The sequence below is a fragment of the Labeo rohita genome, chromosome 19 (genome assembly GCF_022985175.1).
Source record: "Labeo rohita strain BAU-BD-2019 chromosome 19, IGBB_LRoh.1.0, whole genome shotgun sequence".
In the NCBI taxonomy this organism is placed as follows: Eukaryota; Metazoa; Chordata; class Actinopteri; order Cypriniformes; family Cyprinidae; genus Labeo; species Labeo rohita.
Genome location: NC_066887.1, coordinates 6995992 through 7023511, shown reverse-complemented (window position 1 = coordinate 7023511; position 27520 = coordinate 6995992). Strand labels below are relative to the sequence as shown.

General features: G+C 38.3%; 2 protein-coding genes across 2 annotated transcripts in view; both read left to right on the top strand.

Moving 5' to 3' along the window:
* The first annotated feature begins 17 nt into the window (after positions 1 to 17).
* On the top strand, positions 18 to 15262 carry LOC127182098 (asparagine synthetase [glutamine-hydrolyzing]). Its single transcript, XM_051137212.1, has 13 exons — positions 18 to 136; positions 1232 to 1488; positions 3389 to 3494; positions 3779 to 3796; positions 3877 to 4062; positions 4169 to 4270; positions 4369 to 4496; positions 7953 to 8079; positions 8855 to 8961; positions 9890 to 9990; positions 10100 to 10181; positions 12238 to 12393; positions 12475 to 15262. Exons 2-13 carry the CDS (start codon positions 1240 to 1242, stop codon positions 12682 to 12684), a joined length of 1572 nt encoding a protein of 523 aa, XP_050993169.1. The 5' UTR covers positions 18 to 136; positions 1232 to 1239; the 3' UTR covers positions 12685 to 15262.
* The window catches only part of LOC127181609 (asparagine synthetase [glutamine-hydrolyzing]-like), a 35249-nt gene continuing 7751 nt past the window's right edge, over positions 23 to 27520 (top strand). Inside the window, 1 exon segment of the mRNA XM_051136419.1 lies at positions 23 to 136. The gene's annotated coding sequence lies outside the window, so the exon portion shown is untranslated.

Here is a 27520-nt window from a genome sequence, read left to right as displayed (position 1 = left end):
CGACGTCTGGGATAACGCATAACTTACCTTAGCGAACCCCGCACACGTGTTTGTTTCATCAGCCGAGCTTCGTTGAGAAAGACTTGGTATCTCTCCCACCTCAACGGGTATAGACCAAACCAGACTTCTTTTACAGGTATTACTAATTATGTGTGATATTAGCTTGCTTTCTAATGTTCATATAATATCTCATTTGTGATTAGAACACGCCTCAGCCGCTATCAGTCCAAATGTCAAATCACAGCGTGTCTTCCTAACATACGCTTTGCTGCTGCAGCAAACGTACTTTAATGCAATAATCGTCCACTTATGCTGTAAGGTTATGAACACTGTGTTTTACTGTTCAAACCAGACATTTTAGGGTAGGTGTTACAATATAGCCTATATTATTTGCAGGATAAATGCACGTATTATTTACAGGAAATGACAGTGTATGACTACACTACACATTCTGATGCAACTATTCACTCAGCTTGCCGGTGCTAATCATTAGCGGCTAACATTGGCAGCTGTTATTTTTTAAGAACGAGGCATAAATGTGACTTGTCAATGGCAAAATACCTGCACAGTTTTTATTTATTTGTGTTTCTGCGGTGATGTTCCTAAAAGCCACTTCTTACAGTACATTGGATTTAATTGAAAATATTTGACTGTGAACTGTATTTTTTCAGCAGGCTGGTTCAGAAGTAAAGGAAAAGTCTTAAAGAAACAGCTATGACATGAATCACAACATTGCAAACTTTGCAAAAAAAGTACAGTGAATGTATATACACTACCAGGCAAAAGATTTTTACTATTTAAAATACATTTTTCTATTTGAATATGTTTTAAAATGCAATTTATTCCTGTGATTTCGAAGCTGAATTTAGCTTTACTCTAGCAGAATTATTTAAAAAAAGAAAAAAACATTAAAAATTTTACTGTTGACTGGTAGTGTACTTATACACTAGGGTGTAACGGTACACAGAAAATGTATTGATTCATTTATTTTGAACAGACAGTAGTGCTACATGTAACATGAGCAGTTATTTTTTTAATTAGATTGTATTATTTCAAGATTCAAAGCAAAAACGTGGACACCCCTGACTTAAACAATGAAAGCAAAAAATATTGCTTCTATGGCACGTATCCAAAACCCGTGGTACTCAGTGGTCACGTGTGGAAACATCTGGCCTTGATTACTTTGGTAATACGTTTTGTTCATACATTCTATGTTCTTGTAAATCCACAGTTATCAGAATGTGCGGTATATGGGCCTTGTTTGGTAGCGATGAGTGCCTTGCAGTTCAGTGCACTAATGCCATGAAAATCGCTCATCGCGGTCCAGACGCTTTCCGCTTTGAGAATGTCAACGGTTTCACCAACTGCTGCTTCGGCTTTCACCGCCTCGCTATTGTGGACCAGCTATACGGCATGCAGCCTCTGCGAGTCAAGAAGTTTCCCTATCTTTGGTTATGTTACAACGGTGAAATCTACAACCACATCAAGGTAGGTAGCTAAACATTTGTGATATTTTGGCAGATTTTTTTGTTCTGATTATATGTGACCCTGGACCACAAAACCAGCCATAAGGGTCAGTTTTTCAAAAATGAGACTTATACATCAGCTTTCCATTGATGTATGGTTTGTTATGATAGGACAATATTTGGCTGAGATACAACTATTTGAATTGACTTTTTCCAAAGAGTTTGTATGTATGCAAATTGTATAATATCAAAGGTACACATTTCAAGTAATTGTGCAGTTAATTCTCATATTGCATTTTCAGAAAGTTTTGGAATATTTGTCCTCTGCCCAAATTTGTCACAACCAAAACACAGTAATATAATGTAATTAGAAGGGCTTTGTTGACCTGTTAAGATTGCATCTAGGGTGTGTTTGCGTGTGTATGCGTGTGTGTGTATGTGTGTATGCGTGTGTATGTGTGTATATATATATATATATATATATATATATATATATATATATATATAAAAATGTTTAAAGTAAGTTACTTCTATGTTTTGCTGTAGTGTGTCAGTAAAAATATCGGTTAACATTTCCAAACATTCTGTTTGCCATTAATTGTAATAATCCAGTGAGATTTTTGTTTGCACAAGGAGTCTGACAACGGCCAGTGCTCCACACAGAGATCTGATCTCATCACCATCCAGTCTTCCTGGAATGACATGAAGACACAGAAAAACTGAGACAGAGTAAATCCAGAAGAACTGTGGCAACATCTCCAAGATGTTTCAAGTAACCTTCCTGCAAAGCTACCTGAAAAACTCTGCACAAATGCACCTACGGCAAAAGCTGCTTTAAACGCAAAGGATGGTCACATCAAATGCTTATTTATTTTAGTTAATAGAAGTTCATTGATAAAGCATATCTATTTATGACATTGTTTTTATCAGCATCCTCATTTTATGTGCCTAACTGCCTAAAAATTTTAACAGTACTGTGGTTTTGTAGGTGTAGGTCTCTTAAAGCATCTTGGAGATGTTGCCACAGTTCTTCTGGATTTAGTCTGTCTCCATTTTTTCTTTTTTTTTGCACAAGGACTCTGACAACAGCCTGTGCTCCATACAAAAATATATAAAATATATATATTATAAAAAATATATATATATATATATATATATTTGTTTATATTTATTTTGCTTATATTATTTTATATGTATTTATTTTGCTATTAATTTATTTTTCTTTTTATTACAATTTTTTTCCATAACAATTAAATCCATAACAGTTTTTTAGGTGTAATTTATGAGATTTGTTTTATTTTTATTTTTTTGTTTTGTTTTTGTAAAAGGCAAAAGTTGATCATCTGATTTCAAAGTTAAGGATTCGTTAGTTTGAATATGCACTGAATCAAAAACTATCATAACATATTAGTTGATAATTCTGTATAACTTTATTTTTGACAAAACATCCCATGTTTCGTTAGTGACCGCACATTTTCAGTAGTGAACTGTAATGCTTTGCTAGCAACCACATCACATTACAGAATTTTAACTCTCATACTAAAACAAGCAAAAAATATGAGAAAAAAAAGCCATAACCGTATTAAAATTTTGTTTATTTCCCCCAAATATGATGATTATATGTTCCCTTTTGTCACTACCGAAACAATGATGACATGATTCGGTAGTGACAGTTATATGGGATAACACCCAAAAAACAAAAACTCCACCGAATGTTTCGGCAGTGACAGTCTCGGCCAGTAGACTAAAACATACGCCATTTCGGTAGTGACATGGAAAAAAAAAAACAATGGAAAAATATACAAAAAATTTAGGGGTTACGGTTCGGGACAGCCTCCTCCCAACTAACAGTACCCATTCAATTATAATCCTGTCCTTTCATGATTTAATGTAGCATCTGTTGACCATTCTTATTTTTATAGCTGAAGGATCACTTTGGGTTTGAACATCAGACTAAAGTCGATGGCGAGATTCTTCTGCACCTGTATGATCGCTTTGGAATCAAGGAGATGGCCTCAATGCTAGATGGTGATTCGCCTTTCTTGAATCAGGAAAGGAGATGGCCTCAATGCTAGATGGTGTATTCGCAAAAGGTAAAATGAAGTTTCATCTTGTTGGACACAGCTAACAGGAAGGTCACGTGGGAATACCTTGGGCAGAGGCCTCAAAGGCATACATCACAGGTGTTAGGAGGGGAGAAGTGAGGCGTAATTTTGAGACCACTGTTCACACTGCTAAATGCCTGTTTGCTGCACATGCAGGTTTGGTTTTTGGTTCTCATTTTATTGTTTGATGTAAATGCTCTTAACAAGTCTGTTCTGAGGCAAAAGGTAAAATGAAGTTTCTTCACACTATGAATACCATATGTTTTTAACAGCATTATGTTTTAACTTTGATTTAATCTGCACAGGTTTGCTAGAGATCAAAACCTCCATGTCCACTCCTGCAAATATCACTCCTTTTGAACCGGGACACTTTCAGGTGTTTGACTTGAAGCTCAATGGAAAAGTGAAGTCTTTTCCGATTGATCGCTTCCATTGCTGCACAAAAGAACCCAAACACGCCGAATATAACAAACTTGAGGGTCTTGGCACAGGTAGATGTCATATTCAGCAGCATAAAAGTAGTTCATAGTGCTTTGTTGTGTTTTAAGCAGTCTGATAACTTTGTATGACAAAGAAAAAAATCCTATTTTTCATCAGACTTTGAATTGGAGACTGTCAAGAGCAACATCAGGATCCTGTTTGAGGATGCAGTGAAGAAACGCTTGATGGCTCACAGAAGAATTGGTTGCCTTCTTTCAGGTGCCTGTGCTCATTTAGTTATTTGCTTTGATTTAGTGAGTTAGTTACTTTGGTTTATTTTCTTACATTCAGTCTGTCCGTAATGATTTTATTTCCAGGTGGTCTCGATTCGAGTCTGGTAGCTGCTACACTTGTGAACCTGGCCAAACAAGAGGAGCTCCCGTATCCCATTCAAACGTTTTCCATTGGTGCAGAAGACAGTCCAGATGCTATTGCTGCTCGCAAGGTCAGACACGTCATACATGTAGCATGTCAAATGCACTTTACAGCTCCATAGCATGAACACTGGAAGCATGTATAATGAATACCAGAAACGTTAAAGGGATAGTTCACCCTAAAATGAAAATTCTGTCATTAATTACTCACCCACATGTCATTCCAAACTCGCAAGACCTTCATTCGTCTTAAGGCCGGGATACACCAAGCCGACGGCCGGTCATCGGCTCTCATTAATGTTGAATCTGCGTCAGGGAAAGTGAGAAAGCCTAGTTTCGCAAATGAGTCGGTGCCTGAGAATTAAAGCGAAAGTGATGAAAAAGAGAAAGTAAATGAAGGTGGCACAAACAGTCAACTATTCTAATGTTACATGATCTTACCCAAGCATTCCAATATTTGAAAATTATTTAGGGCTGCACAATAAATCGAAATGAAATCACGATTAATCAAAAGCTGCGATTGTCATGCGCATCTTTCAGTGAAACATGGCTCTGTGATCAGCAGTAAATCTCTACTTGAAGGCCAGAGGGCGCTCTCATGCGGAAACTCCAAATTCGCTGCAGCTGAATAAACATAAGATTTAAAAAGTCCACTTCCAGAACAACAATTCACAAATAATTTACTCACCCCCTTGTCATCCAAGATGTTCATGTCTTTCTTTCTTCAGTCGTGAAGAAATCATTTTTTGAGGAAAACATTTCAGCATTTTTCTCCATATAATGGACTGATATGATGCCCGATTTTGAACTTCCAAAATGCAGTTTAAATGCGGCTTCAAACAATCTCAGCTGAGAAAGAAGGGTCTTATCTAGCGTAACGATCGGTTATTTTCATAAAAATAATACAATTTATATACTTTTTAATGCCAAACGCTCGTCTTGTCTTACTCTGCTTGGACTGTTTTTGTTCTGGTTCATGTCAGTTAGGGTATGTCGAAAAACTCCCATCTCATGTTCTCCCTCAACTTCAAAATCATCCTATATCACTGTTTTACCTTTTTTGTTAAGGGTGTTTGATCTTCTTTGCATGTTCAGTTGCAAAGACTGGGTCAGAACTTATGCAGCGATGTAGGATGATTCTGTAATGATTTTTGAAGTTGAGGGAGAAAATACCATGGGAGTTTTTCAACATACCCTAACTGTCATGAACCAGAAGAAAACAGTCCAGGCAGAGTAAGACAGGATGACATTAAAAAGTATTTAAATTGTATTATTTTTATGAAAATAACCGACTGTTTCACTAGATAAGACCCTTCTTCCTCGGCTAGGATCGTTTGAAGCCGAGGGATCGTCAAACTGCCTTTTGGAAGTTCAAAATCGGGGCACCATATCAGTCCATTATATGGAGAAAAATGCTGAAATGTTTTCCTCAAAAAACATAATTTCTTTACGACTGAAGAAAGAAAGACATGAACGTCTTTGACAAGGGGATGAGTACATTATATGTGAATCTTTGTTTTGGAAGTGGACTTCTCCTTTAACTGCTTTCATTGATTCATCATGACTTATAAACTGAGTTCTTCTTATTCTAATTTTCCTTATAATACAGTATATAATAATACAATGCCTTTATCACTGCTTAGTTTTCTATGTGTGCCTTATTCTGTGTAAAAAGCCACACTCGACTGATGTTATGAAGTGAGTTTGGAGTAAAAACATGTTATTAAATGTGGTATTTGCAAGTGCTTTCAGATGTAGCAGCATTTCTACACTGAGCTGTAGTTCACTGAGAAGCTGCGCAAACAGCTGTCATTATCGCCAATGATTTCTTTCGATTTCATAATCGCACGATTAAATCGTCTGTGATTAATGAACGCGATATAGCATAGCTTTTCAGTGAACTATGGCTCTGTGTAGTAAATGCTGCTCCATCTGAAAGCAGCTGCTGGAGATTTACTACTGATTACACAGCCGGCTTCACTGAAAAAATGCGCATGACAATCGCCTTCGATTAATCATGCAGCCCTAATATTATCATAACAACAACTTTTATCGTAAGCTGCTTAAAATGAAGAAAGTTAACAACTTTACTGATATTCAAAATGGTAAGCAAGTGCTGCTTTATGTTTCATATATCTTTGTTTGTCTTGTATATTGTAGTTTAGGTGTCTCCTTTTGAATGACGAATATATACTATTAAAAGTTGCTGATATGCACAGCTAAATCTTTTCACGCAGGCGCAGAACACACATGTTAGTTTGTAGTCAGCTGTGTGTGTCCCAGCCTTTAGGAACACAAATTAGGATATTTTGGATGAAATATCTGAAATATCTTTCTGCCCCTGCATAGACAGCAATACAACTGACACGTTCAAAGCCCAGAAAGGTACCAAAAAAGTCGACAAAATAGTCCATGTGACATCAGTGGTTCAACCGTAATTTCACGAAACTGCAAGAATACTTTTTGCTGCACAAAAAAACTAAAATAACTTTATTCAACAATTCTTCATTGAAAAAAAAAATTTTAGGGTTTTTTTTGCACAACTAAAAGTGTTCTTGTGGCTTCATAAAATTACAGTTGAACTACTGACATCACATGGACTAAAATAATGGACTAAAATAATAAAATGTTGTATCCACCGATTACAATAAGATTCATTAAGACTTTTATAATTTTGTGATATTTTGAACTGATTTTTATTCCAATTAAGTAAAAATATTTTTAATTACCACATTTTATTTACCAGATACATTTACTTTATTACAGTAACTGCAACATTCCTTAAAATTGTGACATTGAAGATGGGACATTTGGCCATTTTGATCTGCCTAAAGTTATTGCAAGAAACAAAATGATCAAATTTAATTTCTATGAAATACGATGTTATCAAAAACTACCGCATGGTAGAGCTGACACAGAACAGAATATGTGACCCTGGACCACAAAACCAGTCTTAAATCGCTGGGGTATATTTGTAGCAATAGCCAAAATTACATTGTATAGGTCAAAATTATTAATTTTTCTTTTATTTCTTTTGCGTTCAGTGGATATGCTCAAATGACGCTATAGGGTGATGCGGAGGAGACGAATTGTTGAATAAAGTAAATGTTTTTGTTTTCTTTGCATACAAAATGTATTGTCATAGCTTTGTAAAATTGCGGTTGAACCCCTGATGTCACATGGATTATTTTTCCGATCTCCTTGCTTTGTTTCTGGACGTTGATCGTGTTAATTATTATTTGAATTTAATTTAATTCATTGTGCTACGGCTGTTAGCTTACATTGAACCGTTTTCAAATATGTCACCACGCATGAAAGACATATAATAGAGACCCATTATTTAATTTGTCCAGTCAAAGTCATCTAGCAGGCAGTTATTGCTGTAGTTTTAACATTATTACAAGACCATAAAATATCACAGTCTGTACGATTCACCTGAAAAGTTGATTGTAGATGCCTTCAAGGTCAATCGCGATATAAAATCGTCAGATCGCTCGGCCCTAGTTTTACCTATTGTTGTGTGGCAGGTGGCAGCCCACATTAACAGTGAACACCACGAGGTGAACTTCTCACCTGAGGAGGGGATCCGTGCGCTGGACGAAGTCATCTTTCACTTGGAGAGTTATGACATCACCACTGTGCGTGCCTCTGTCGGTGAGTACACAAGTTTATCAGACTTAATTTAAACAAATCATACTGAAGGATGTGGAAGAGTTAGTTGGTTGGTTCCTTCAGTTTCTTCTGTGGAACACAAAATGTGAAATTTGATTCTCCTTCGCATATCTGCCTAATGAACAACATATTGTGGTAGAAAGTTTAGTAAACCGTTCATTTCTACTCAACATCTGCAAAGTGTCTGTGATAAAGCTGTCCTCTTGTCACTGTGCCCATAGACCTCAGCCAGCTGTGTTTAGGTTTTAGCTGGCTACCATTTCTCTGCTCATGTGACCACGTGAATTCTCTGGATTGGAGACAATGGTGGTCTGAAGCTGTGTCATCAACATTATACTGCTTAGAAAGTTAGTTTGCAGGACAAAAGGTTCAGCACAATGGCTCATGGTGTTCTTTCCCTTCTCTTCTGTAATAAAGACCGTTTCTAAATGGGTTTTTCCACTGCATATTTCAGAAAGAGAGACATAAAAATTACACTGTATTAAGCCATGCAAGTCTTAATACCCAGGGATCCCCTTAAAGTAATTGCGAACTTCTCATCATCAGCCAGCTGCCTGATTTGTGGTGGTATTCATATTTGTAGCACAAACCATGTAGGATGAGTTATATCCAGAAGCTTAATATTTGGGTTGAGAGATATGAACCGATCAGTAAATGTGATCAAACAGTAACAGCCATGCTTGTCTTGACTATAGAGACTGAACTCTACCACTAGATGGCAGCAGCAACATTTAGTTTTCTCTGTGTTTGTCTGCAGGAATGTACCTGATATCAAAGTACATCCGTGAGAAGACAGACAGCGTTGTGATTTTCTCAGGTGAAGGATCAGATGAGCTGACACAAGGATACATCTACTTTCATAAGGTATGTTATTGTTATGATCAACCTGTGTATATTTACAACAGCTTGGACACTTAGCAACTTAACTCTGTACTTTTTTTGAAGTATACTACAAGTACACATTGAATACCATTAAAGGAGAAGTCCACTTCCAGAACAACAATTTACAAATAATTTACTCACCCACTTGTCATCCAAGATGTTCATGTCTTTCTGTCTTCAGCCGTAAAGAAATTATGGTTTTTGAGGAAAACATTTCAGGGTATTTCTGCATATAATGGACTTCATTGGTGTCCCGAATTTGAACTTCCAAAATGTAGTTTAAATGCAGCTTCAAAGGGCTCTAAACGATCCCAGCCAAGGAAGAAGGGTCTTATCTAGTGAAACGATCAGTTATTGTTTTTCGAAAAATAAAAATTTGTATACTTTTTAAGCACAAAAGCTTGTGTAGCACAAGCTCTGGGATGCGCGTCCACGGGTCGTTCTTGAACTATTTGTTCATTTTGAACGAATCTTTAAGTATACAAAAAAAGTATACAAATTTTTATTTTCCGAAAAAAAATGACAATGATAAGACCCTTCTTCCTCGGCTGGGATCGTTTAGAGCCCTTTGAAGCTGCATTTAAACTACAATTTGGAAGTTCAAAATTGGGGTACCAATGAAGTCCATTATATGGAGAAAAATCCTGGAATGTTTTCCTCAAATAACATAATTTCTTTATGACTGAAGACAGAAAGACATGAACATCTTGGATGACAAGGGGGTGAGTAAATTATTTGTGAATTGTTGTTCTGGAAGTGGACTTCTCCTTTAAGCTTGCTTCTATTTCACAAGTGGTAACTTCAGTGTCTAAATCATTTTTGTGTTCAGTAAGAGCCATTCCTGTCATAATTGTTGGAATGTGTTTCATGCCTGTTTAGTATAACTGAATGTCTACATTTTTTGCATTAGGCACCGTCACCTAAAGCTGCTGCAGAGGACAGTGTGCGTCTGATGAAAGAGCTTTATGTTTATGACGTGTTGAGAGCAGATAGAACCACAGCTGCCCATGGGTTAGACTAAACGCCTCTTTTCTCTTCCACTCTCACAGCAATTTGATCATTTTTCTTAGTATTTGTCATTCAAACTTCTTTTTCCTTTTTTTTTTTTTTTTTTGTAAAGACTAGAGTTGAGAGTGCCTTTCTTGGACCACAGGTTCACTGCATACTACCTCTCTCTGCCTGAAGAGATGAGAGTGCCTAAGGTGGGTTTTCCTGACACAGCCTATTTCTATTCTCTGTCAGTTCTTACTCTTTCCGATCCTAATTTCATTCTTGGAGCTGGTATTTGATAAACCTAACCCTCAACGCTGTAAAGCCTAATATAAGAAATAATAGTTTGAAAAATCTAGTTTTTAAGAAATCGGATCATCGGGTCATCGGATGCCCATTTTCCACAAGTTGATATGATTCTTTAGGGTCTTAATGAAAAGTCTATAATATACTTTGGTTAAAAATTCTCAATGGTAGTGTAACACAACACCCTTTTTACCTTGCCAAAATCAGCTCTGCAAAAATCATCTCATTCTGGTCGAGGCTGCTTTAAATGCAAATGAGCTCTGCTCGCCCCACCCCTCTTTTCTCTCTGTGGATTGACGAGCCTGTTTACTTTAGCCGCGTTTAGCCGCTAAACTTGCTAACTAGCACATTACTAGGAAAGGTGATTGCAAAGATTCATAAAAAAAACCCTTATACTCACTTCTGCTGTAAGTGAAGCTGGATCATGAATGATTCGCGTGAACATAGACGGATATATGTAGATCAGGAGGCGCATTCCCTTCACAAACAAACGTAATCTACTGCATCTTCAGCAGCTCAGATGTCGGGAGTAAATGACGACCACTATGTTCATTATTACATCCAGCAACACAACACCTTAAACGCTCAATCAGAGATATTCTTGTCTAACTTACATCCCTGCTCCTGCATCAAAACAAAGAGGGCGGACTGTTACAGCTGATCTGAGGTAAAACGCTAATGTCAGTCAACTATCGTGGGAGCGGCCTCTGCTGGTGTGACGCCACACCAACAGGCATCTGAGAATGGCTCGATTTGAAAAAGGGGATATTATTTTTACAGATTAATTAAAAACCACTGCATGGATTTTTATCATTTTAGGGTAGATTTGTACATACACTGCCAACACACATTAATGTTCAAACAACATGAAAAAGTGAACTTAGCATCCGATGACCCCTTTAAACATTGAGACAAAATATTCAGAGATCCAAACTGAGCAAAAATATGCAATTTGATACAGTTGCTGATATTTACATGACCAAAAAATAAGATGAAATTTAAATGCCTTTTAAACCAAGGAGCTCTTAATAACGGTATAACAAACTCCTTACATAAAGTCAGGCATGTGATCAGGTAGAGACCAAAAAAAGGAGAACTCTCTGGCAATTATTGTTTTTTTTAAAAAGAAAGTTGAATTAAAAGATTAATCTTATATTGCAATAATAGATAATATTGTACTGTGAAAATAAAACAGTATGTTATATTATCATGATTATTGCATATGTTATAAGTGTTCATAGAACTGTACCTATCAGAAGTTTGTAAATATTAAGTTTTTAAAATTGTGTAACTCTTCTGCTCACCCAGGCTGTATTTATTTCATTAAAAAATATAGTAAGTAATATTCCTTTAAATTTTTTTTATTGCTGTGATCATAGATGATTTTTTTTGCATAATTCTTCAGTGTCACATGATCCTTCAGAAATCATTCTAATATGCTGATTTGCTGCTCAAGAAACATTTTTTCTTGTTCTTCTTCTTCTTCTTCTTATTATTATTATTATTATTATTATTATTATTATTATTATTAATTTTAAAAACGGTTGTGCTGCTTAATATTTTTGGACCACCATTCTTTAAAAAGTTGCCAAGCTAACACGTTTCAGCACCGATTTTTACTGGCTTTTGGCACTTTAAACCATTTGAATCCTTTTAAGTGTCCAGCAGATGGAGCCACAAGCTTGTGCAGCTCTGTCTGAACTCTGGAGCAATCAGTCTATGAAATAAATGTATTACAAAATGTAACCTTTCGCAGTTTATTTAGGTAATTGTTTAAGGCCATTTTGCAATTTCAGGCATACAGCAGTTTTGATAATGTTGATAATTTAGAGGCCTTTAAAATGTTTCAAACATGATACAGTAGGCTTTATAGGGTCAATATGAGCAATAGCAATTTTGGTACTTTTTTTTTTTATTAGTGCTTTTTGTAACAAGATTGAATTACGTGTTCGATTGGAGCAGGATGGTGTGGAGAAGCATCTTTTGAGGGAGTCGTTTAAAGGTTTGAACCTCATCCCAGATGAGATTCTGTGGAGAAGGAAGGAGGCCTTCAGTGACGGTATGACATCTCTGAAGAAATCCTGGTACACCAGCCTGCAGGAGCACATCGAGTCTAAGGTACAGCATGTGTATGTGACACAGAGCGCTTACAGCGCCTTCCCCGTCATCTCATCCTTACATTTGTCTTTTCTCTTTCAGGTGAATGACTTGCAGTTGGAGAAGGCGAAGAGTCTGTTCCCTGAAAAAACTCCCACGACCAAAGAGGGCTTCTTCATAAGGCAGATCTTTGAGAAACATTACCCCGGCCGCTCCGAGTGGATACCAGGTTACTGGATGCCCCGCTGGATCAAGGCCACTGACCCCTCGGCCAGAACCCTGTCCATCTACAAGCCTGATAAAGACCAGTAATCAAATCAAGCTTCAGCCCTTGCCTAGACCACGTTCTCTACAGCATATACACCTGCCGGTTCAAACAGTGCCATCAGACATTTGAAGTGGATCAAAATTGTCCTAAGACAAGAACTGATATTGTTTTGGTTTTAGGACAGCTTTGAAAGGTTTTCATCCACTTCAAATGCTGGCTACCCTTTCTCTGATCAGTTTATATGTGTATTTTCGAGGGTGGTGGGTTTAGTCTTTCCAAAAGAGTATTTAGTTTATTTTAGGAACGTTCTTTAAAGGTCAGAGTGATGCTGTATCTTCAGCTAATGCAATACATTTCAAAAGATAAAAAATAGAGGCCTTGTCTGCTTTTCAGGCCTTTAAGCTTCCTTGCTTACTCCATGTTGTTGTTTTTTTTTTTTTTTTTTTTTTTGTTTTTTTTTTTTTTGTTTTTTCTTATGGAGCTTAAATCTGTAAACAAACCACAGCAGAAGTGGGTTAGCATAGCTTGTTGGTTAATGAAATCCTTTTAAAAATTACACAGAAACCATTGTTTCTTCTAAAATAATTTTGCTACTGTAGTAAAACAATAATAACTTAACAATAATTAAACAAGAAAAGGTCAAGTCTAAGATACAGGAAGCTTCTTACACTGTTTGAAAGAGATTCCATGTTCATTTATAATTTTACATTAGTAACAAGCAGTATATACACTACCATTTAAACATTTTGGGTCAGTAAGATATATATATATATATATATATATATATTTGTTAAATGCTTTGAAAGAATCAATCTTTACATCAATGAGCAATTTGCAAATCAACATGTCATTTGCATTCTACGTGGCTGAGTTTTCAGCAATATTACTCCAGTCTTCAGTGTCACATTATCCTTCAAGAATCATTCAGATATGCTGATTTGCTGCTCTGGAAACATTTATTATTATTATTAATTTTGAAAATGGTTGTGCATCTTAATTTTTTATTTATTTTTTATTTATTTTTTTGTGACAAATAGAATGTTCAGAAGAACTTTTTTTTTTTTTAAACAATGTAAATGTTAGTACTGTTTTTTTTTTTTTTTTTTTTTTTTGTTTTTTTTTAATCTTGCTGACCCCAAACTTATGATTGGTAGTTTAAATATGTGTTTTGAGTCCAGTAATGAATTATTATTCTGAACTGGAAACTGAACAGTTATAGGGTCAAACTTTGCAGTCCTTGAACTGTTACCACTGTGTTCTTAAGCTATGCAGGTTCCTTTAGTGGGACTTGGACTTTAATGACTGAATTTGTATATGTAATGATATTAGTAATTGGTTGGTAAATTGAAATGTATTTAAAAAATTATATTTATTCCTGAAAACAATTTGTCTGTAACAGCCTCAGAGTTGAATGAATTGCTCTGGTTGAAGTACAGTTCACCATTTAGCCTTAAATGGTGGTTTAGTATTGAGATTATAAATTGAGAAATTGAGGATTATAGAATGAATTTATTACTATTTTTACACTATATATTTGTATTTTCTTTAGTGCACCATCACTGTAATCTGGTACGAAGAAACAGGAATTACTGTAAAGAACCGTGTATGTAGCTTGAATGCTGAACAGTTCAAGACATTTCAATTAATTGAGATTTTAATGTGTAAAACATGCTGAAGCTATTGCATTACAACATCTGGTCATGATACAGATAAAGCCTTTGATTAAAACGGCAGCCATGATGTGTTTTTTACCCTTGAAAGGATGTTTGTTGATGGTTGAAATATTCCTGATGGCCTGTAGGTGGATTGAGTGCATCACCGTAAAAGCATCATTAGAGCATCAGTATGGCAAGCCAGTGTATTCATATACACCTGGTCGGGCGTCCCGCTGACCCGCCAAAAGCGAGCAATTTGACAGCAAAACTTACATCCTCGACAGGTGGTTTGCCATAAAATCTTATGTACGATTTGGAGTCACAGAAAATGTGCGTTTTGACGTGCGTTTATCATAACAAAAATGGCTGTTGAATATGTGCATTTTGAGTAGGAGAAAACACACATTATGAAAGCGTAAGCAGATAAACCAAAGAGGCAGTGCAAATGTGTTTAAAGTGTCCCAACAGGCAAAAAGAACAAACTTTTTTTCCTTGATGTTCTCAAAATTGCATGTCGAGAGCATGTGCTCACTTTTTACGGCTCGAGTCTGTCATGTTTTGTCCACTAAACAGACCACTTTTTTTTTCTTTCCACTCAGATATCCCTTATGAAAATTAGCCATGGTTTTATTGTAGTAAAAGTGTAGTAACCATGTGTTTTTTTTTTTTTGTTTTTGTTTTTTTGTTTTTTGGGCCTATTGTTTACCATTTGTATAACTACAGGTTTACTACAAATACCATAGTTAAACTACGATTAGTGTAGCACAACCATGGTTAATTTATGGTTACCATGGTTTTACTATAGTAACCACGTTTTTATTATTTGTAGCAAAACCATGGTTAATTTTCGTAAGGGATGTCGTAATAAGATCTTATATCATTCAAATGACATAATGATATTTTTTTGTTTTGTTTTTTTCTGTTATAAGATATATATATATATATATATATATATATATATATATATATATATATATATATATATAAAATGGTTAAAAAGACATTTTGTACATGTAACAGGCCTTTATCCACCATTCTCCAGGGCTAATATAGAAAATGTATAGATTAGTAGCTACCTTCATCACATTTCCATGTTCAAAAATCACTGACAGTGTTCAGTCACAGGATTGTTGTGATTGATACTGACGTACAGTTAATCACAGATACTTTATCAAACATAACCACAGTTTACAAAAATCATGTATGAAACAATGCTATATTCTAACGCATATTTCAATATTTAAAGGGGTGTGTCTAAGTCTACTGTATGTGCAAGTCTGAAAGTCTTTTTATTAACGAAATGCAAGATGGCTGCTGCATGTTATTTACAAATCAGAGATGACATGTAGGTGTCATGCCCATGGATTGTCTTTGTGTTTGTTTTTCTCCCATGTGCTCCTTGGCCCAGTTTCTCCTTTATCTGTTTGATTGTTCATTTGATTCCGCTGTGTCTCATTAATTCCTTTGTTTAGCTCCCTACTTTAGCACTGCTCTGTTTAGCTTCCCTCGTCCTGTGTTGAATGTCAATACATCTTTCTGTATGTCTTCCAGATTGTCTCCGTTGTGCTATGTGTGTGTTCCTGGCCTCTGTTCCTTTGGATTGTCCATTAAAGACTGTTGTCTGTTAATTCCACATCACCTCATTCCCATGCAATAGCAGCCTCATATTAAACACATTGTACGCATACTCGTATAAATATCAACTAAACCAGTTGTGTAATATTACATTAAAATATTTGTTTATACTTCAGAGATTTAACTTAACTTCAGTGCCTTATGGTGGGGTTAGTTAAAGTGTTAACAATTCAGGCTAATATTTAGCTAAATGATTTGCATGGTTTTATATGTTGCTAAATCACCTATATGCATCATAAATATTTTAGACCTGGATAAATTTGTTTTAATGTAACAGCCATTACATCTGTTATGCTAAAATTTTACTTTGACAAGGCAAAAACAGTTTTTCAAGTAAATGGGTGCCTTCCACTCCTCCCATGTGTTTCTCCTTTTCACAGGCTGGCAGAAATGATGTGATTCCAAAATACATGGTTACATAACATAAAGTGTACAGCTGCCAAGATACAGGGGGTGGGTCAAATTACCCACTGGCTCAACTTACCCCACTCTCTCCTATAAAGAAAACACTGAACCATTTAGCACATTGCGTTGTACTGAATTTGAAAAATTCTGATCTTTAAATATCATGGTTTTAAATACATTAAGTCAGTTGAAGTGTTCTTCAGTGTGTTTTAGCTTTTAGAATTTTGCAAGGATTTGGAACTGTTTGGAGGTCAGCTTAAATGAGGGAGAAAGATTATACTTTTTTTCTCAGCCCCATCAAACATTTGTACATATCAATCTATTTTTAGTCGCAGGAGTTATTGGACAGAACAGTGGACGGTTCCATTGGTTTTAGGATATTAGGATTTTATCTGGCCACTCTCCCATCACAATGATTATTCGTCCCCTGTACAGAGATCCACTATATTACTTAGCTGTCCTAAATTTATGCAATTTCTCAAACAGTGGAAATTTTTTTATTAAAACTAATAAATCTCCTAAAATCGCTTCATTAGTTTTATTAGTTTTCACTGCCTGCTTTCCCTCTTCACAGATACACAACACACACGAGTCCGGTGGGAGAGAGCAAAGCTCTTTAGTAGTTATATGTAAGTAACTTAGACTGTCAAGGTTATTTTATTTACTTTAAACATCGGGTGAAGTGATTATTTCTCTTTAATACAGATGATGCTGGATTATTAATAAATTAGTTATGACAAACAATCATGATTTCTGATGTATTTTTCTATGAGTGATTATAATTGGTTACCAAGCTTAGCTTTTTTTTAATATTGTAGCTTGTCACCCACTATAACTAACACAGCAATAAGCTGTGAACTGATATTAGGCTAATATTGTAGACCTACTGATGTGTTAGGTTTTGCTCAGTATGTTAAGTGGCTACTTGCTACAGTTTAATACCTAAAAAACAGATGTCCTCAGTCCCAGACAAAACCTAAAATAGTATGTGGAGGATGCAAAATATTTAAACACCATGCTATGTACACATGCTGTGTACACATATCTATCCTTACAAGTACAATTTTAGCTGTATTATTTGTGTCCTTTTCAAAAATTGCTACTGAGAAATTTTGTTTATTGTCCCCCCTGCTGTTGGGTGAAATTTAAGCCCTTGTCTCAAGTGGTCACCTACCAGAGGTGTGTCCCAAAAGCTTAACGCAACCTGTTTGGCTTTAGATCAGTTGTTAACCAAGAAGGCTGAATCATCGCTTTCCTTTGCCAGACAGACTGTATGAGTCAGGGAATAAACCTGGTCGTCTTCTTGTGTGGTTAGCAAGAGGGAGGACAGAGATGAATGTAATTTATTCCTTAAAGGATAACTCTGGGGCTCATGGCTTTGATAACAAATACATTAATAAAGTTATGAAATAAAACTATCTAAATCTTTAGTCATCAGAATGTAACTCGGCAGAGCAAAGGATGAGCCTTTTTCTTAAAGGGGTCATTGGATGTGAAGTTCACTTTTTTACATGTTTGAACATTAATGTGTGTTGGCATGTTCACATCTACCCTATTATGATACAAATCCATGCAGTGGTTTTTAATTAATCTGTAAAAATAATATCCCCTTTTTCAAATCGAGCCATTCTCAGATGCCTGACAGTGTCACATTGAGATGAGCGTCTTACCTCAGACCCGCCCTAAATCAGCTGTAACAGTCCGACCTCCATTATTTCGATGCCGGAGCAGGGATGTGAGTTAGACAAGAATCTGAGAGTGGTATAGGTCTTAATATGATTAGTGTCCTAGTGTGGATTTCTGGGGTTGCTCCCCTTTCTCTATCTGGAGCCTTTTTGCTTGTCCCTATTAGACTGTGAGGACAAATCCAATGCTTTACAGTTCTATTAAAGTTTGGTGACCAATCTCAAGGGTCTTTGCGAGAGAATCAGGATTTTGCCCCTGGCATAGGTTCATCTCTTCTTAAAGCATGGCACATAGGAATTTGTGTACTGGGAGACTTGTTCCAGGATGGCTCCCTAATGACCTTCCAACAATTAGGACAGACGTTTGATCTCCCAAATCAACATCACTTTGGCTGTCTGCAAATTCAGCATTATGTTATTTCAAAGCAAAAACCTGTGCCAGATTTGTTAGCGCTTAACAATTTTGAAAGTTTTTTCATGAACACAATGAATGCTGCTCATTTTATTTCTAGATTTTATTCTGTTTTTATGTAATGTAACATTTATTTATATAGCACTATTAAAACAACACATGTTGACCAAAAGTGCTTTACACCATCACAATATAAAACAAGGAAAACATAATCTAAAACAACAATAGTAATAATAATAATAATAATAATAATAATAATAATAATAATTATCAACAAGAAAAATATGCCATGGCAAACAAATATGTCTTTAGCTGTCCAAAACATGGACAGAATCAACATTCCTAACATGAGAAGGTAAGCTATTCCAAAGTCTTGGCACTACTGCCGCAAAACGCATGGTTTCCTTTCTAGCTTAACTTAGTCCTTGGAATTTTAAGTAAATTTTGATTTGCTGATTTCAGCGTTCTTCCACTCCGATACTCAATTAACAACTCAGATAGATAAGTCGTTGCAAGGCCATGCAACGACTTGTACACTAATAAAAGAAGCTTAAAATCAATCCTATACTGTACCCGAAGCCAATGTAAAGAAACCAAAGACGTAATGTGTTCACGCTTTTTAACATTCAAAAGCAGCCTTGCGGCAGCATTTTGAACCTTCTGCAACCGTTGGATAGATGCTTGACCAATACCCTTGTATAATGAGTTACAGTAATCAAGTCTTGATGATATAAGAGCATGGACCACAATTTCAAGACTCTTGAATGTCAGGCATGATTGCACCTTGGCTAAATTCCTCAAATGAAAAAAACCTGACTTTTTTTATATTCAAATACTTTGTTATTATGAGAAAATATGTTGTTGTTAGCAAGAAAATTGTCATTTTAACATCATAGCATCAGGTTATTACGAGAAAATGACAAAATATGGCATTAAAATTACATAACATCTTGTTGTCATGAGAGATATGTCATTAAAATGACATATCTCGACATAATTATTGGCTGTATTTTTTTAAAGGAACATTTGCACCAAAAATTACATATTTTCATTGAACAGTAAAATATACTAGTGCATCTCAAAAAATTCAGATGCAAAATTCAAATATCATGAAAAAGTTCATTTTTTATTGTAACTTACTTTCATATATTCTAGATTCATTACATGTGAAGTAAAACATTTCAAAAGTGTTTTTGTTTTAATTTTGATGATTAGAGCATACAGCTCATGAAAGTCAAAAATCCAGTATCTCAAAATATTAGAATATTTACATTTGAGTTTCATTAAATGACCATCCCTACTGTATAAATTCCAGGTATCTCTTATTCTTTGAAACCACAATAATGGGAAAGACTACTGACTTGGCAATGGTTCAGAAGACAAGTCACAGAAGGTCATTACTGAATGGGGTGGCTGTGTACAGAGTGCTGTATCAAAACATATTAAAAGCAAAGTTGACTGGATGAAAGAAAATGGGTAGGTGCACATGCAACAGGGATGACAGCAAGCTTGAGAATACTGTCAAGTAAAGCCAATTCAAACACTTGGGAGAGCTTCACAAGGAGTAGAATGAAGCTGGAGTTAGCACATCAAGAGTCACCACACTCAGACTTCTTCAGGAAAAGGGCTACCAAGCGACTTCTGAAACAGAAACAACGTCAGAAGCATCTTACCTGGGCTAAGGAGAAAAAGAACTGGACTGTTGCTCAGTGGTCCAAAGTCGTCTTTTCAGATAAAAGTAAATTTTGCATTTCATGTTGAAATCATGGTCCCAGAATCTGGAGGAAGACTGGAGAGGCACAGAATCCAAGCTGCTTGAAGTCCAGTGTGAAGTTCTGAAGTCAGTAATGATTTGGGGTGCCGTGACATCTGCTGGTGTTGGTCCATTGTGTTTTATCAAGTGCAAAGTCAATGTAGCTGTCTACTAGGAGATTTTGGAGCACTTTATGCTTCCGTCTGCTGACAAGCTTTATGGAGATGCTTATTTCAAGTCAAGTCAAGTCAAGTCGAGCTTTATTGTCATTTCGCTACATGTGTGGACATACAGTGGAATGAAATGTCGTGTCTCACAGGACCACGGTGCTACATAAATAAACATAAATATGAACATAAATACACTAGACGTAGAAACAATTTTTTTAAACCTATACTTGTAACTATACATATACTATAAATAATTGACTATACATACACATCACGTAAGACAGACTATACAAGTAGTTTACATAATAACTGTGCATGATAATGTGCGGTAAAGGTTAAGAAGCAAATAGTGCAAAATGATTTGTGGTGCGTTGACAAGTAAACATTTGTTAAGTCTTTATTATGTCCTTGTAACATGTTAATAAGTGTTAATAAGAAAGTGTCTGGTGCATATAGAGATGAAAGAATGCACTACTACAGGTGGTTTGTCCAGCCCACTCACCTGTGTGTAGCACACTCAGAATTGCAAAAATTGTGTTTTGAGTTTTTCAACAGTTTACATTGTGGATAAGGATTTCAGAGGGGGGTGAGGTGGTTGGAATTGAGGGCTCTCACAGCCTGGGGGAAAAAGCTGTTGAGCAGTCTTGCAGAGCGGGCTCTGATGCTCCTGTAGTGTCTTCCTGATGGCAGGAGCTGGAAGAGATGATGGGAGGGGTGGGTGGAGTCCTTCACGAAACTGGTGGCTTTCCCTGAGCATCGTGCAAGAAAAATGTCCAGGAGGGAGGGGAGAGGGGCACCGATGATCTTTGCAGCTGTGTTCACTGTCCGTTGTAGGGTCTTGCGGTCAGCAGCACTGCAGTTCCTGTACCAGACAGTGATGCAGCTGGTCAGCACACTCTCAATGGTTCCCCTGTAGAATGTGGTGAGGATGGGTGGAGGGAGACTTGCCCTTTTCAGCCGGCGGAGAAAGTGTAGGCGCTGTTGTGCCTTCTTGGAGAGTGACATGGTGTTGGTGGTTCAGGTGAGATCCTCCGTGATGTGCACCCCCAGGAATTTAGTGCTGCTGACTCTCTCCACAGCTGAGCTGTCGATGGTCAGTGGGGGGTGGTCAGCAGAGTTCCTCCTGAAGTCCATCACAACCTCCTTTGTCTTACTCACATTGAGGGACAGGTTGTTTGCACCACACCATTCAACCAGTTGTGCCACTTTCTCTCTGTAGGGTGTTTCATCGTTGTTGCTGATGAGACCTACCACAGTTGTGTCATCAGCAAACTTGATGATGTGGTTGGAGCTGAACTTGGCAGTGCAGTCGTGGGTCAGCAGCGTGAAGAGCAGCGTGCTGAGCACACAGCCCTGTGGGGCACCTGTGCTCAGTGTGGTAGTGCTCGAGGTGTTGTGGCCGACACAGACTGACTGAGGTCTTCAAGTTAAGAAGTCCAGGATCCAATTACAGAGGGAGGTGTTAAGGCCCTGAAGGTTTAGTTTGTTGATCAGCTGTTGTGGGATTATTGTATTGAATGCTGAGCTGAAGTCAAAGAACAGCATTCTAACATAAGAGTCTTTGTTTTCTAAGTGAGTAAGAGCCAGGTGGAGGGTGGAGGAAATGGCATCGTCCATGGAGCGGTTTGGGCGGTATGCAAACTGGAGCGGATCGAGTGTGTTGGGGAGGCTGGTTTTGATATTGCACATAACTAACCTCTCAAAGCACTTCATCATGATTGGAGTCAGTGCTATCGGTCGATAGTCGTTCAGACAAGACACAGGGGATTTCTTCAGAACTGGAATTATGGAGGTGGATTTGAGACATGTGGGGACGACTGCCTGGCTCAGCGAGGTGTTGAAGATATCTGTTAGGACATCCGTCAGCTGTGCAGCACAGTCTCTCAGTACACGGCCCGGTATGTTGTCAGGACCCGCAGCCTTGCGTGGGTTAACCCTGGATAGAGTCTTCCTTACATCGGCTGGAGACAGACAGAGTGCCTGGTTGTTGGGAAGTGTGGGTAGTTTTTGTGCAGGTGTGTCATTCTGCATTTCAAACCGTGCATAGAACTTGTTGAGTGCGTCTGGGAGGGTTGTGTCATCATCACAGGCCTGTGGCAGGGGCTTGTAATCAGTGATGGTCTGAATGGCTTGCCACAGGCTCCGTGTGTCTTTCCTTTACCAGCAGGACTTTAGCACCTGCCCACAGAGCACTTCCAAGTGGTTTGCTGACCATGGCATTACTGTGCTTTATTGGCCAGCCAACATGCCTGACCTGAACCCAATTGGGAATCTATGGGATATTTTCAAGATAAAGATGAGAAACAGTCGATTCAACAATATACAGATGATCTGATGGCTCAATAGTGCCTCAGCAGTGCCACAGGCTGATCACTTACATGTCACGCTTTACTGATGCTGTAATTTGTGCTAGGAGTGAGTCATTTACTGTAATATGTGCTGCCGACCAAGTATTGAGTGCATAAATGAACAAAAAAACTTTTTGAACTTTTCTTTTTTGCAAATCCGTTTTTTGATTGATCTTAGGAAATATTCTGATATTTTGAGATTTTTGACTTTCATAAGCTGTGAGCTCTAATCATCAAAATTAAAACAAAAAAACTTTAGAAATACTTGTAATGAATTGGAATATATAAAAGTTTAAGTTTTTAAAATAAGTTACAATAAAAAAAGAACATTTTCATGATATGCTAATTTTCTGAGATGCACCTGTATAGTAAAAATTTTTTTTTTTTTTTTTTTTTTTTTTTTAGCTCAGTGCCCTACTCAGTGTCTATTTAAAAGTATGCATGGGAAAAAAAATAAAAAATAAAAAATGTTTTGAGATGCAGTTGTCATTTTAGATCTTTATTAGAAGTTATCCATTACTCCAGTGTAACAGATTAAAGAGATTAATACATTAATGCATTGTCTTATGAAATCATGTATTACAGCATTTTCTGACAATGTGTTATTGATGAAATTATCACCAGAACATGCACCCTAAAGGCAACAGTATGTGCCGACAAAGCATAATGGGCGTGGGCTTTATTATTTCATTATTAAGTTCTCACGAAAACAAGCATGTAGACCGTGAGATAAATTAAACAGTTGTGGCCAGCATATCCCAGATAACTGTATGTGCTGACAAGCATTCTAGAGGTGTTGAGACTTAATTAACACATTAATTAACTTCAAGTTCTCACGAAAACCCTCCTGAGGGGGAGGGGTTAACATCCACCCAACATTTTTAAGATGAAGCAGAAAGTTCGCCGAATAAGAAGCTGGCAAAAAGGAGCTGGAGTCGGCCTTGTGCACGTGTTTCATCACCTGAGCTTCGCTGAGGAAGATCTGATACCTCTCCTACTTTAACCAATATAGAGCAAATCAAGCATCTATTACAGGTAATACTAGTTATGTGTGATATTATTATTATTATTATTGTTATTATTATTATTATTATTTAACATTTATATAATCTTATTTGTGATTAGAACATTCCTCAGCTGGTTATCTGTCCAAATGTGAAATGACAGCATCTCTTCCTGCCATATGCTTTACAGCTACAATAAGTGGACTTTAATCCAATAACCAAACAGCTTAATATATATTATTCATATGCTGCTGTAGGGGTGTGCAATAATGACAAAAAATTATGTTGATATTTTCAGGAATTTTGTCAATAACTATAATTATACATTATTTTGCTGAGTGTGTTACTGTGCTGGTACAGGTTTAGGAGAGCTGAATCATAAAGTTTTTGATATTCTTCATATTCTGTGCAGTGGTTAGTGTGCAGCAGTAATTTTTCCAGTACTTTTAAATTGACTTTTTACCTTTTATGAGCTTTTTTTTTTACCTTTATAAGGACAATTTTTCTATCCTAATTTAATGTATTATCTTTTGTCTCAAATTCTTCTAATCAATAAATTCAATTTATTCAATTGATTCAGTAAGAGAAAAACAAAACAGTTCTGCTGTGGCTTTAATTTGAATTATTTTCGTTGTTGATACGCAACAAAAACAGGAAATGTTGTGTATAAAAAGTTATTTAATATCTAAGAATACTGAAAAAGAATCAAAGAATACTAAAGAAATGAATAAACACAACTGTTTTCAACAAAAATAATTAGAAATGTTTCTTGAGCAGCAAATCAGCATATCAGAATGATTTCTTAAGGATCATGTGACACTAAAGACTAGAGTAATGATACTGAAAATTCAGCTTTGATCACAGGAATAAATTACATTTTACAGTATCTTCACATAGAAAATGGCAAACTGACAAATTGCAAGCAAAACCTTTACAAAACTATCAAAACCTCCTCTAATATACGCATGAGAGATTTGATTCAAACCCTGAAGTTTTCTAAAAAAAAAAAAAAAAAATAGAGTTAAGCCTATCTCATCTGAAAGCGGTTGAGATGCAAACTGACTTTTTCTAAAACACTAAAGCGTTTGTGTAAAGTAAGTATTCAACAGAAACATGTCAATTACAAGTAAGAAAAGTGTCAGGAACAGTTGTGTGCAATACTTGTGTGATTTTTAGGGAATAATCTTACCTGAAAGCAGTGTAAACTGCAGAGAGAGGTGCACGATTTGGAATCAGCCCTTTCACACCAAAGTGAAATGAATAAGGCTGAAGAAAATATAAATTCACATCTCTACAGTAGAGGGCGCAGATCAAGCAAATCTTTCCAATGCCCTGTAGGCTGGGAAAAGGGCCTACCAGGGGTGCCAGGGTGCTCCGGGTGCAGTCCAAGACGCGAATGGGACACAGCAACGATAAGGCTGGGTCTGCCTCCTCCGAGGGTAGAACTTACAGGTTCACCATCTGATCCCAAAAGGGGGTGGTGGGAACCTTGAGCACATAGCCTAGTCTGGGTCTCAAGGTCACATGAGAGTCAGCCGGACCAAATTCCAGGCACGCTTCGTTGACTGAGAATGCTTGTAGGTCCCCTACTCTCTTGATAGAAGCGAGCGCGGTCAGGAGCACTGTCTTAGAGGCAGGAATTTTAGCTTGACTGAACCGAGTGGCTCGAACGGGGCTCTCCGTAGGCCTAGGAGGACCACGGAGAGATCCCAAGAGCGGATGAAACGCAATATAGGAGATTTCAGCCTCCTAGCACCTCTCAGAAACCTAGTGATCAAGTGATGCTTGCCTAAAGACCTGCCGTCCACTGCATCGGCACACTTCCAGGTCCTTCCTCAGGGGAATTTTCCAGGGAGGGGCTGTCGCAAGGAGCATGAGGTCGGCAAACCAGGTTCGGGTGGGCCAGTAAGGCGCAACCAACAGAACCTGCTCCTCGTTCTCCCTGATCTTGCACAGGGTCTGTGCAAGGAGGCTCACTGGGGGAAAGGCGTACTTGAGAAGGCCCCTGGGCCAGCTGTGTGCCAGCTCTTTTACTCCCTGCCGAGGGGAGCCTCGGTCAGGGAGTAAAAGAGCTGGCATTGGGAGGATTCCGGGGAGGCAAACAGGTCCACCTGAGCCTTGCGGAATCGACTCCAAATTAGCTGGACCACCTGGGGGTGGAGTCACCATTCTCCAGGATGGGTGAGCTGTCGTGAGAGCGCATCGGCTGCATGATTGAGCTCTCCTGGAATATGAACAGTGCGCAGCGATTTGAGCTGCGTCTGACTCCAGAGGAGGAGATGGCGGGCAAGTTGCGACATGCGACGGGAACGTAGACCCCCCCTGGTGATTGATGTACGCTACGGTCACTGAGTTGTCCGTAAGGACTAGCACGTGTTTGTCTTGGAACATCGGAAGAAACCGACGAAGGGCAAGAAACACTGCTAGCAACTAGAGGCAATTGGCTCGAGGCAGTTGGCATTCTAATGCAGTCGAGGTCCTCTCCAGGAGCCCGAGGCTACTTGCCCGTTGCAAATGGCACCCCAACCCGTTGTGGAGGCATCTGTGTTGACCACTACATGCCTCGACACCTGTCCTAGGGGCACTCCTGCCCGTAGGAACCCAGGGTCTGACCATGGGCTGAAGAGGAGGCAGCATTCTGGGGTAACGTCGACCCGGAATGTGCCGCGGTGCCATGCCCATCTCGGGATTCGGTCGTGTAGCCAATGCTGCAGCGGTCTCATATGAAGCAGGCCGAGTTGCATTACTGCGGCTGCGGCTGCCATATGCCCCAGGAGCCTCTGGAAATGTTTGAGAGGGACCACTGTTTTGTGCCTACGCTCATTCGTGAGGCGTGCTGTTATGTTGACCGAATCTAACTCCATACTGAGAAAAGAGATGCTCTGCACAGGGGAGAGCTTGCTCTTCTCCCAGTTGACCCGAAGCCCCAAATGGCTGAAGTGCTGAAGCACCAGATCCCTGTGCTGACACAACAGATCTCGCAAGTGAGCTATTATCAGCCAGTCGTTGAGATAGTTGAGGATGCGGATGCCCTGCCCCCAAAGCGGAGCTAGGGCACCCTCCACGAGTTTGGTAAACACGCATGGAGGCAGGGACAGGCCAAAGGGGAGGACTTTGTACTGATATGCCCGACCTTCGAAGGCAAACCGTAGAAATGGTCAAGGCAAAATCGAGACATGAAAGTACGCATCCTTAAGGCCGATGGCTGCAAACCAATCCTGGTGACGCACACACGAATGAATGCACTTCGGAGTGAGCATCTTGAACAGTAGCCTGTAAGGGACTGATTCAGTGCCCGGAGGTCCAGGATAGGTCGTAACCCACCGCTCTTCTTGGGTACGATGAAGTACGGGCTGTAGAAACCCATCTTCATCTTGGCTTGAGGAACAGGCTCGATTGCGTCCTTTTGCCAGGAGAACTGCAATCTTCGCACGTAGGATGGAGGCATCTATGTCCAACCAGACAGATGTGAAACGAATGCCCCTGAACCTGGGCGGACGCCTCTCAAACTGGATTGCGTAGCCGAGTCATACCGTCCGGATCAACCAGCGGGACGGGCTGGGGAGCGCTAGCCAGGCCCCCTAGTAGACGCACCTGTGGTGGGGCAGCCCAGGAGGGGCAGAGGGCTCAACACAGGGAGCGGAGCGCCCTGGAGGAAAGCCAGGCTGCTCAGAGCAGCACTTACCTTCTGCCCTGGATCCCGCGTTGGTGAATTGAGGCTCCGAGCCGGAAGCTAAGGAAGCGGGGCGTCGCTCAGGAACCGAACTCGAGGCATAAGACCTGGGGATAGAGGAAATTGCTCTTTTTTTGAAA